General features: G+C 37.2%; 1 protein-coding gene across 4 annotated transcripts in view; it reads right to left on the reverse strand.

Annotated features, from left to right (window-relative positions):
• Nucleotides 1–13,107, reverse strand: part of PCCA (propionyl-CoA carboxylase subunit alpha) — a 289,977-nt gene that overhangs the window by 245,661 nt on the left and 31,209 nt on the right. For 2 of the 4 annotated variants that reach the window (XM_074815378.1, XM_074815377.1), the window contains exons 3-5: nt 4,487–4,577; nt 3,638–3,751; nt 2,046–2,099 (exon numbers count right to left, since the gene is read on the reverse strand). In XM_074815378.1, the coding sequence (XP_074671479.1) occupies nt 2,046–2,099; nt 3,638–3,739 (156 nt within the window). In that variant the 5' untranslated portion in view covers nt 3,740–3,751; nt 4,487–4,577. The remainder of the gene's footprint in view (nt 1–2,045; nt 2,100–3,637; nt 3,752–4,486; nt 4,578–13,107) is intronic. The other 2 variants (XM_074815375.1, XM_074815376.1) reach the window with 1 other exon arrangement.

The following is a 13,107-nucleotide window of genomic DNA, read 5'->3' on the forward strand; positions in this document are numbered from 1 at the left end:
GATAAAAAAACAGATCATTTCACCAATTCTCACTAGGGGTTTGATATTCTAGAGCCACTGACATGAAGGGAAGCATGATTATGTCTTAATTGAGACTTTAAATTTTCAGAAAGCAAAGTAGAACTACCTTGTTTTATTATATTTTTAGAGAACAGAACAGACTGGGTTTCTGAAACATAATTAAAAAGCTATTTTGAGACTGTTAGCACCAACCCAAACTTGAACATGTTTCTAGTCACCACATTATTTCAGGAATTCACTGTTCCAAAGATTTGAGTGAAAAGATGAGAAATAGAAAGGGGGAGGGGATCTACAGGAATGTTGGTACATCCTCCATTTCTGCTTAATCCTGCAAAAAAAAAGTGTTCCAGATTGTCATGTCACCAATATTATAATTTACATCACCAAATAATAACCAGATTACTAGGAAATGAGCCCAGTTTAGAGTAATAACTATCAAATTTCAAAGTTTGGCAGCAAAATATAAAGCAAAATAGCATGAGCAAGCACTTCTGTTTCATTAATTTTTTTGTTATTAAAAAAACAGGAACTGCCAACTAAAGCCAGTTATCCTGCTGGTTTAATCCAGTGGGAACAGAGTTTGTTATAAATTAAGCCAGGAATCTTCCCTCTAAAAAGAGGCTCTGGTACATGAAGCAGAACAGTGATAAAAGAAAGCTGCTAAACTGCATGAAAATAGCATGTAAGAGATTACCCCAGATTTGGTAAATCCTGGCAAACACGAAGTGTTTTGAATTCCTTTCAACTTTAACATCACCACCACCACCCAGCAACCAGCAGGATGCATTCAGCATCACACAGAACCTGCACTTGTTTTTATCTGGGGGCTTTTTCAAAAGCACAGCAACTGCGAAGTATAAAAATTTGATATTTCATTCCCAAATAATCTCCTCAATGAGCAGGTGGTATTCTTTAACACCAAATAACCACCTAAACAGTAACGGTCTGTACTGCAATTAGAACTCATGCCAAAAGGGACATAAGTCAAGAAAGAGATGTGGAAACAAGAGCTATTCCACAAATTCTAAGAATTAAAAGAGCTACCATTTTACAGAATCACATTCCTCATCTGCGTTTTATACTCTGAATCAAAAAGGTGCAAATTACTCTCAAAACCAGCAACAAGTTTATCTTACTGCCTGTAAAACAAGATGTTTTTTCAGCTACATGGTTCGTTTACTCTGTAACGAAGTTGGTAACTGCAAAAGCTTTTTACTGGAAATTTCAGCATATGTGCTTGTCCTTATTCTCAGTGAAACCAATGGACAATAACATGATCTGCAGTGACTACACATACAACATCCACTCAAGACTGCTCAAACATTGAGCACGTAACTTTCTCCTAGCGCTGCTCAAATTTATGAGCAGCTGCATGAAAGTTTTTGGAAAAAAATAAAATCCATAAAACAGCCACATATCAGTTTCTGTGATATAAAAAAACCCCCACTGAAGTAAAGAGGCTGTGAATAATAATTTTTATAAATTCAGACATGAAGTGAAAACAGCACCCTCTTGACTCTCTTTGGTCCTTTCAGAGAATACAGCTCCACAATACATGACCACCAGCAGAGAAGCCAGTTTTTAAACAGCTTTCTATTCCCATCCTGAAAGTGCAGTTCAGCACCTTCTCATGGCTGCTGATACAGCTGTTCACCAGCTGTGCTATGAATCACTGAAATGATCACTTAAAAACAGATACGTTTAACCTAGATCATTTCAGTGACCCAGTTTTACAGAGCAGCCTCATAAACAGTACAGGCACAAGTGAAAATGCCAAAAGGTCCTTACATCCTTGGTAAAGTTCTTCCAAACAGGCACCTCCCTTTTTCCAAAAGAAAACACAGGCTGCAATTACACCCTCAAAATCCAAGAAACCCACATGCACAGAAAGCATACTGAAGTCTCCTATCTTAAAGTATCTTTTAGATCTGCCTTGAACTGGTATCTTGATTCCTCAGATACTTTGGAAAGAATATATGCCACCTGGTGCATCATTCACAGCCAAGCAAATAGAAATAACTTACCAAACGTCTAGCAAATTCTTTATTTTCTGAAAGAAATCCATAGCCTGGGTGTACCTTGAAAATAAAACAAACAAACAAAAAAAAAAAAGAGTCAAGCTGATTGAGCTCTGAAGTCAGACACCAAATTTGCTAGCACCTTCTCAGATACTAGGGAAGGTGAAGTAGACCACTAAGCATTTAAATTAGTTGAATGCCTTAAGAAACCATCTTAACACACTGATTTATTGGTCCTAAATCAAGCTGTAAAGACTCACTGGATGAACTGCCATTTCTGAAACAAACATTCCTTACTTAACTAGGGAGAAAGGTGCTGTTTGCAGAGCAACGGACACACTCCATTTGGTGTTTTGCCTTCTGCTGTTTTTAACTCTGTTTTACCACATTTACCTCATTGGGGACTTCCACATATATACTCATCCACACGCTTCTCAGTAATCACTATGGAGTACTTCTCATCCCACAATATTTCTAGCACTGATCACACCAGTGGTCTTAAGGTCCACAGTCATAAGCCTCCTACCTCTAGCGACCCTTGATGGAGAACAGAGTTTACTGTCTCATTAGCCTAAATCATGCATCCTTACATGCTTAGTTTGCTGTTCACAACCCAAGGCACACCTAGAATAACTACTTGAGAGGAGCATGAGAAAGTTTCCATTTTACTTTTCCCAATTCACATAAGACTCTTGATCCAATATACTCCAATAAACAGTGTATAAGCCATTTTATTTCCCTCTTTTAGAGGGCCTCAACAACTGGGTTCCACATTCAGAAACTCGGGGGAAAGGAAATAGTTTTTTCTTTATAGGAAAGTTTTTGGCCCCTGAAAGCACTATACCAAAACGTCATCTTTAAAAGATATTACAATGCTGATCCAAACTGTTCCATGGTAATTAGCATTGCTCATGTACACCCATCAAATTTTATTTTAATAAATGCTCTGTGTACAGTAGCTCTGAATAACACATTTATTTCACTGATAGAACAAAGAACATTAGGCATGTGAACATGACTACACATTAGTTTTTCCAACCAATTCCTGTTAAGCTTTGAATCTCTGGCCAATTTGGAGGGAAGGCAGACTAGCCCACATTTACACATATAAGCTAACGTGCATTTGTAAACATTCTGAAACAAAAATAATTATGGGATGCACTATTACCTTACCTTTCTGAAAATAACATTTATATAATTTAGAAAGTGATTCAAACTAAGTTTAAGCAAAAGCCTTTTTGGAAAACACTTTGTAAAACGTTCAAAAAAGCTATTATGGCATATAAAGGGTTAGTGCTCAAAACTAATTGGGATTTTTTTTTCCCCCAGCAAATTTGGAAATGAACTGAAGCTGCTCCCTGGTGTGAAAGCTGAATCCAGCAGCCACCTGCAGGATCAGCGACCAGTGCTGCCAGATGCTACAAAGCCTTTGATTTCCAGTAGCGATTTCAGACACATTTAACTCATGTGACATGAACTAACTGGAATAGCATATTCAATCACTTCCCCCCCACACCTTTAAAAAAAAAATACAAACTCTGGCTTTTCTGCTTTCTATATATGAAACAGCTGCAGCAGATAGACTCATTCAGACTCACAGCTTGGGCCCTGGTTTTCTTAATGACTTCCATGATGGCATCCATGTTGAGGTAGCTTTTGCTGGTGGGAGCTGGGCCAACACAGACAGCTTCATCCGCCATTTTCACATGAACCTGAAGAGGCAATATTCTGTATTAACAGATGCTCCCAGCAAAAATAATTACCATCACATTGAAATATGCACACAAATCTGATTGTTTCAAGGATAATTTACATACCATAACCACTCTAAAATACACACTGAAATTACCAACATTGACATACAAGAACTCACACAATAACATTAAATCTCATTTCATTTAACTCCGAGCTTAAGTCACTGTCAAAATGTTTTATTATTCCAATATATTATTTTGAATTTGATTAAATAAAATCACGAAAAATATGATTTCAGCTTCCTATACTGATCATCTATATGTAAATTCAGACTAAAAACTACTTTGTTACATGTAACCAGGGTAGTCTAATATCTTAATACTTAATAACAAACATTCATGACCAGTTCTAAGCAGGCTCCCCAGGAAGTTGGGGATAATTAGAGTGAATTGAATGAAGGGATGCAGTGAGTGTCCCTGCACAGCATCAGGTCAGCACCATGCACAAATTAAAGCCTATGACTAAAGAGTTCAATATCACTACACGTGAACCAGAAAATCTTGAGAATTATTTAAGCAGGCTCATGTTTGATTCCTAATCCGTTGTATCCTCATTTATATGCATTTGCCAAACATTTTTTAGTCAAACCTGAACTATACAAAAGGGACAAATATTTCCAACATTTTACCAGAAATAATAAAATACCTAGGTTTGAAGTTAGAAGCCTACTTACAACTCATACACATGCTTACCTTGAAGAAAAAGTTACAAGAGTTTAATTAGATTGGTTTTCAACATGTTTTCAGAGTTCAGAACACTTCTCCTTTAAAGATACACACAGACCTGAGAAACAAAACAATCATTTTTTCCTCATTCTGCTCTCCTTTTGTAAGCTCCCTTTCAGTCTGTATTTAAGCAAGCATGCCACTGCTTAAACTGTGTAAGATTATATTAGCTATGTGTCAGTAACTTGTTTATACTGTTTGACATTTCCAATGTGTATCAATTTTAACTTTTTTATTAAATCTTTGAAATCATCTTCAGCATTTGAAGTCGAGAATAAATTGTTTTAAAAGGGTGTTCTTTTAGAAAATGAGTATTCACATATGTGAAATTTAAAATATTTTTAGTTTATGAGCAAGGAATTTTGTTCTTTGTGAAAAGGAATTTTATTTGCAAGTAGCACGAAGGCTGTCAAATATGACAAGCTAAGGTTAGAAGTAATGTAGCCGACAAACTATTGGCTCATTCAGAAAAACAAGGCGGGGGGGGGGGAATCTAGAAACAGTGACAAGCAGTGGTCAAACACTATTTTGAATAATACAATGATAAATAAATATTCAGGGTAAGTATAACAAACACGTATAACAAGCACAGGAGTCAGTAAGCATTTTACTTTTTTCTTCATGTTTCATTTTTATTGACATTTTTCTGAACTTTGCAAAAGTTAATCCTACCACAAGGAAGAAACATTAACTTGCCACCTAATCCCAAATTTCTTTCTGGGAGCATCTCTTAAATAGCTTCTGAATTTGCTCTATACTTGAGCATATCGGAGTTCACATAAATTCCTGGAATCACCACACATTTCACATTTGAATTATTGCTTCTGTAAAGTCACAATGGTTTTATTTTAACACTACAGCATTAGCCTCACATTAGAAACAAAGCAAAACCAAAAAACCTTAAGCACTAGCACAGACAATCATGCACCAGGATTTTAATGCTTTTTTAGTAAGTATACCTCAGCAACTTAAGTCAGTAACCTATTCTGATCAAATGCTGTCAAGATTAGCCTGTCTGTCATTCTTCCTGGAGCACTAAGTACAAGAAACAGCATGGCCCTTGGATACCTTTATTTGCATTATCAATTTATATGCTTAAGGTTGTTTTGAATTCCAGTGTGGTTTACATGTCTAAACAAGATTACTCAAGCTTAAGCATAGTTAAGCATGTATGTTTTACAAAACCAAAAGCTCCCTTATAGAAAAGGACTAACTTAATATAGTTAGCTATTTTCAGGAATTGAGAGAAAAAACACCACACCTACACACTTCTCAGTATGAGACACCAGCAATCCTACTAGTACTAGAAGTAGCCATAGAAGATACTGCAGAAACATTGATTTTACACATATAAACAGTCTTATGCATTTTTACCCCACTATTTTCTCTCCCTTCTGAAACATTTCATTGTTACTTCAACTCTCTGGAGTTTTGACTCTTCCTTTCCCGCATTCCCCTGTAATCTGGCAAATCCATTTCTCCTTGTTTTCCTTACTGCAAATCGTTAGTGCCAGTTCAGCCTTACATGTACCCTAATATACCACAGATAGATGTAACAAAACAGCAAAACAGTAGCTATTCACATTCATATTACCTGATACACCGCCACAGAGCGTCAAGCAAATCTCTGAAGGACAAGAAGGAGGTCTCCATTCCTCCCCACTCGTTCAAAACCTCCAGATTTTCAGGTTCCAGTGACAGCTCTTCAACCTATGGATCCTTCTCATGCCTACTTTTTTATAACTACGATTACACCGGTCTACATATAATATGGAAAGAGAGATCTGTTTCTTCTTAAAAATTCATGATGACAGTTTCCCTCTCTAAGCATTTAATTTCTTTCACAATACCCTGTAGTTCATGAAGAATACTCCAAATACTGTAACATAAATACACTACAGAATTTACAGTATAATATAAACGCAGTTACACTAACCATACTTACTAGCAAACATTATAACAAAAGCCACCATTTGAATCTACGCGGCAGCTAAAACTTTCAGCTTACTACCAAGTGATACATAATTCACATAATAATTCACTAAACCATTTTTTCTGCAGAAGCTGACTTTATAATGCATTATTTCCAGACAGTCCAAAGAATCCAGCAACTCCCCTTCCTCAAGCACTGTGAGTTTCAAATATGTTTATTTTCAAAGTCAAGGGTTGCTTAAGTGCTTGACTTAAATCACACAATCCTAGGTATTCAAAACTTGTCCCTAACTTACTACAGCTAAAACTTCAAGAAGTGTAATTTCTAGCTTTTCTGTTTTAGTTTACAAAAACAATGTCAAAAAAACAAAGAAGCAAGTCCCAGGAGGTTCCTGAAAAAATGCAATTCCTTCATAAATATTAGAATTGACCCGTAATCTCAAGCATGAATGGATAGCAACAAAAGCTGGGAAAGCAGACAAACCTTAAAGTGCTTAATGGTTTATACTGCAAGTTTTAATCACATCGGGCTACCTGTGCCTCAAAAGATGCATTTCAAAGCAGCTATAAGGACCTGTTATGTTAGACAGTACACTGTTACATTAGAGAGTACAAACAACTAGAAATCATGAAAAGACACATCTTATTTGTATAAAAGCAGTTTGATTTCTGTAGAAGTAGTATATTTGAAGCAGTGTATTTTGTAAGGGCTAATTTTATTGCAGCAACAACAGAAACAAGGCAAGAGATTCACCAAAACCTACTGAATCATCATTTTGCAGAACCTCTACCTAATTCAAAAACTAAAATTTAGTCATCTGAAGCCCTGTATAGATTTGCTACACCTTTGGAAATCCAAACCCGCACCAGCCACAAACACCCAACCAGCCCATCACAGCCTCCTCAGCTCTGCATCTATGACAAATAAGCTACTAATAATACTCTGGATTTAACAAGGAGTCCTAGCAGAAAAACATTAGAATGAATACTCTTAAGTAGTGTAACTACTTCTGGATTAAGGTACGACGACAACTGGACACAATTTGAAGTACAACAATGATTTTATTGCACAGTTCTTCATGACCACATACAGGTACAAGAACTAACTCAAGTCCAACAAGCTTATTAATTCAGATGCAAAACTGCACGAAAATGGCCACCTGTATCCAAAGCTAGTTTAAATCCAGAAGCCACCTTCACGGCAAGGCACCTAAACCAGTAAATCCTGCCAGATCTTTACACAGGAACAGCTTTGTGTTTCTTCACCACATTTCCAGCAAATAGGCATGTAAAGTGAGGAGTCCACCGGGGCTGATTAACCAGCGATTTTCATCCTGGACTGGTTCCAAGCACCGCTCCAAGCTGCAACAGCTCTCAGGGTGCAGAGTGTGGTAAGGGGTAACATAACAGTAGCAGTGATTGGTTTTGGAGGTCCTTCTTCTACATGATGTTTCAGTATTTCAGGAACATTTATAAACTAGATTTGGTGACAGGGCTTGGCATCATATCCCAGAAGATAAATATGCCCATAACCAAAATTTTTGGATATAAGCACCATTAAAATACTCAATATCCACTTTGCTGGAGATAACCCAATTTAGAAGGACTGCTAGTGAGTACCCAAACTACCTAGATTATGTTAGCTCTTCTTTACCCTGGAGGGTGGTACATGTACTCATTTGACAGCAGCATGCTCTCTTGCCCAGCCATACTCTGAATTTACTGAATTATCCCCTTAATCAAACCTGTATCTCAAATAATAATAATTTCAAGAGATCAAAATTAATAACTTACTACCTAAAAATATAGATAGCACTCCTAGAGATGCTCTGTTTAACACAGTAGAATCAAGGTAACCTTCTCCAGGAGTCATTCAGTTGCTGCAGATTGCTAGTTGAAATCTGTATTATAAACAAGTCACATTTACATATGCAGGCCCCTCAACATTTAAACACAGAAAAGTTTTCTTGGTATGGAAACAGAATGTATGAAAAGTTATTTTAAGGCAAAGAACTAAAACACTTATTTTCAGTGCATATGAAATCTATAAAACAATGGAAGACCCTAAAGATAATTTACAGATCCCTAGCATTATAATTATTCAGCGACTCCAGAGTTTATTACCTTCTTATGGATCTGATTCATAACAGAAGTACTTTTCTCCACAATTTGTTTTATAGTGATTCTCATCTAATTCCAAATAGTAAAGGCTGACTTTGTCATGACAGCCAATGGAGAAACAAAAAAATAGATCTACATGTGTTTCCTAACAGTGCTTAATATCACCCACATAGTTTTCACTGATGATTTTATATACCTCAGCAGTTTCTGATGCTTATCATGTGACAGATGCCATTTACTTCAGTGTAAATGCCTAATTAACACATACGCACACACACACACTCCCCCCACTCCTTCACCTCCGAGGAGGTAAATGTCTGGGATTCCCCAGTGTCCCAGTTTTTCAGAGTAGGTCACCCTATGCATCCCCAAGTCTCAATACAAGTTGATATTCATGCAGCAGAGACAGTTATACTGAGTTGCAAGTCACATTTTTCACCAAGTTCTTCTGTACCGTTTCAAAATTTATATATAGGGAAACTGTTATAACTGCATATACAGTATTAATCAAACCTAATAAGCAATTTAAAAAAGCTCAGTGAAGAGAAACTTCTGTTTGGTACACTAGATAAGATCTCAAGCATTGTTTAGACAAAGAAATCTAATCAAACAAGTCATTCTCCTTTTATAGCTCAAATCAATATTACACATTGGAACAACATCCGTTGGTGTAAGTGGATTCACTTAATTGGCCCAAACTGCATAATACCGCTCAGCAAGACAAATCACAATTAGCTCAACCCATAAAATAGGGCTAATGAGTAAATCCTTTGTAAGGTAGCTAAAAAAAACAACCACCTCAAATCTTGCCAGCACCACTGCCAAAAGGAGACAGACAAAACACAACAAAAAGCTTGTGGCATTGAACAGTCTTGAATTAAAAAAATCAAATGGATGCAAAAAAGGTTCAAATTTACTGCTTTGCCAAAAACACATCTTTCATCTGACCTAAAGGTCTTTAGCAGCTTCATACTAAAATACACACACCAATAACACAATAAATCTGTGCACATAGTGAGTGTGCGGTATTCATACAGCCTTTAAAGTGCTATCTGCAAAAAAATACTGCCACACAATTACAGCATTTAACCCTAAAATGAAATAATGAAAACATTTCTAAGCCACATGAAAAGCAGACCTGTGAAAGCCATAATAGCATCTCATATTTTCCACGTTTATTTTTACTCAGCATTTCAAAAACCTAAATAAAAATTTATGCAAATAAACAAGTCAACCTACAGAGTCAGCATAAGTAGATTTCTCTGCAAGCCTATTTTAAAGCTTACTTTTTTTAATTTGATGACCCAAATAGTTATGTGAGGACTAAGATAAAACAATTCTTCAGTGGCCTTCATATGGTTTGGTGAAGGGTGTTTACTTGCAGTCCCCTTCAAGTCTACAATGACTGTAAAAACAGCCCATCCCTTAGCATCTACAGGATTAGATACTGGGTTAGCAAACACCAGCCAAGGTGGGGGGGGGGAATAGAACCCTTTCCTCTACTCCTCTATCCTGCCCTTTGGTTTACCAACTGGTCAAAACTTGAATACAGCAATGCCCTCACTTACTAGTGGCCTCAAAAATCCACAGATTTCAACTATAATTAAAATGGAAGGATCCAGGTTGAAATGAACAGTCTTTAAAAGAAGAGAAACACCAACCTGGCATGAAAGACTGCATTTCTAACCAAGACTAAGAGAATGCACTTTTCAACACATATAAAGATTTTCATTTGTCCGCATTCTCACTTATAAACATGAATTTATTTTTGTAACCTTAAAAAAAAGAAAAAGTAATCTCAAAATTCTCTCTCCCATGAATGAAGCTCTGGAAATTTGTTGGCTGCTAAAAAGACACACAATTTTACCTGACAAAGACCTCATCAACAGGAAAGGACTCCCCATTGTATCTATAGGCCTGATCACTGATACTGTGGAAAAAACAGACTATGTTAAGGCTGTCATGCAGCAATACTCTGAAACTGAGTTCTGTTTGCTGGGACAAGCAAGAAAATGCCTCCAGAGTCCTGAAGACATTACAGATAAGAATCTAGAGGAGAGTCTTCCAGAATGGCTTTGGCTCCTAAAGCCTTTTCCTATATGGTTATTTTTTGGCAGATAACTTCCCAGTCAAGCACCTTCTAGAATACTGATGGGAAAGAAGGCTTTTCCACCAGAATTTTTCTGCAAGTACTTACCATGTTTTACCCTCCAAAATAGTAAAGACCAGAAACTAGTAACTTAGTGTCTCATACAAAGTTAAGACCACAGATCTGGCTAAACTTCAGTTCTGAGTAGCTGAATGCTGGGAAGACCGTATTATTTGGCTGACTGAAACAAGGTGGTGGCTTTTTTGGCCAGACCTTGAAAATCGAAGGTATGATGTTTGTCTCTATAGTATGTTCTTTTGGACCTTTTCTAGGAAAGCTTGTCTCTGCAGGCTTCTATTCAGAACAATTCAATCACTCTTAAAACAAGACTTTCTTTAGCCTATCAAGTCTGCAGATAACCAGCAAGTACAAATAAAAGTTTGCTTAACTTCTTTTCAAGTTCAAGCAGCTTTTCTTTTTGAGAGGAAAACCTGCTTAGCGCTCTATAAGACAAAAAAAAGCTAGTCTGTCACAGTTAATAGCCAATAAGAGTAATTTGTTTGCCACTGAAAATTTAGCAGAATTAAATGGTTGGTTTGTATCACAACCTTCCACATGTTTTAGTCAACACAAAGCAGGGACAATCAATCTTTCTTTAGTAGAACAACTGAAAAGGTAGAAGTGGAAAAAGGTAGATCAATAGTCATCTTGTTTACTAATCTACCTTTGGATGAACAGCAGGATTAACAAAGGTAGAGGAATTAGGAGGGAAAAACTACAATGTCCCATTCTTCAACTCCAACTCATTACATCAGTAACAAAACACTTCTTACAATCTTGAGGGAAAAGTGTTCCCCTTGCCTCCTTCCACTCATGGCTCCCTTTGATAGGATGGGGCAGCTACCAAGTTTCTTCACCCAAGTGAAGATTGGAGGCAGTACCTTTGCTGATTTATGGGGTACTGTGAAGAAACAGTCTGCAAGCTAGCAACTGCACTCATACTTCTGCAGACTATTTTTACTTTGGAGTACATTATCTAGAGCAAGGCTCCAGGAGAAACAGGAGAATTTTACTTCAGAGCATACACTAACAACTTGGGAAGACACTTAATAAATCTGTTTACCAAAGCAAGAGTCACTATTTGTTGCAAGAGCTGAGCAATTAATCATATTTAAAGCAGTCCACTATGCTCCGTGCGGATGCTAGTTTCATCTCTGCAGCGTGTGCGATTCTGAGCTTTAAGTGTTTTAGAAAAAGAATTAAGTTTTTTGTGATGGTAACAAAATAGTAGTGCCCTACAGTGTTTTCAGTAGCCTCTCTGCATTTCAAACATCTGCACCCACATGTCAGCCTTTCCCTAATGGAATCTCAGCTTTCTAAGCACATTAGCAAAGCAATAGGACAGATCTTTCTCATGCTGTTTCTTTCTCCTGCCTCTCCCAAAAACAAGCTCACCAGGGAATGCATTTAATGCATGTTTCTTTGTTTTGCTTTCTAAATGAGTAAGACATGTGGGAGATGGGAAAACTAGTAGTTAGACAGGTCTAGAAAACAGTATCACATGGTTCAAGGGTAGCCAACTACAGAACTTCATATAGTAGAGGCTTAGCTCTTAATTGAGCTAGACATCCCAGAAGACATATGGGATTCAGGAAAAGTAGCTTAAACTCAGCCACATTACAAAAGCAACACATAGTATGCATCGGTAGCATGCTCCTATCTAATGTTTTCAGCTGAATTCAGAGTTCCTCTTTCAGATGGATGAACACAGTACACAACAGGTTCCCATCTAATCTCCAAATCTGCCTGCCTGCAGATGGATTGACTGCAGAAATTGCTTCCAGCATCCAAAGATGGTAGTCAAGTCAGGGATCCCCGAAACCAGTTCCAGGGTTGAGAGAACAGCCCACAGCAACAGCAAGGTGAATTCACAGCATTTCAACCACACAACAATATTTAAGACAAAGGTGAAAGGGGAAGTATGGACATCAGCTCAAGGCACCATTCTGGAGCAGTAGCTAGAAGACTAACATTAAAAAAAAAAAAAAAAAAAAAAATCGAAAAATGCAAGATACAGTCCCTACAGTAAATTAAGTTTTTCCCAATGTTCACTAACTTCTGGCCCAAAATGAACCATAGAGACTTGAATGAAGTTTCACAGTAAGCCCCACTTTATGCAAATACAGGTTGCCACTCAAAGGGTGATCCCACCCCTAACTCTCCTCCACATTCAGCTCTAGCAATTACAGTGCTGCTGAGACAGATCAATGAACTGAACAAACCCAGTGGAAAAGTAATCTAAGGGGAGGGAAAGTTAACCTTCTGTCAGATCAGCAAGTTAAATCATCTCCCAGACACATGATCATTGGATCCAATACAGTGAACACATGAGAGGAGACAGGAGAGAACAAACAGTCCTTTCAGAAATGTTTTAGACTTCGAGAAA

The sequence above is a fragment of the Strix aluco genome, chromosome 2 (genome assembly GCF_031877795.1).
Source record: "Strix aluco isolate bStrAlu1 chromosome 2, bStrAlu1.hap1, whole genome shotgun sequence".
Classification (NCBI taxonomy): Eukaryota; Metazoa; Chordata; class Aves; order Strigiformes; family Strigidae; genus Strix; species Strix aluco.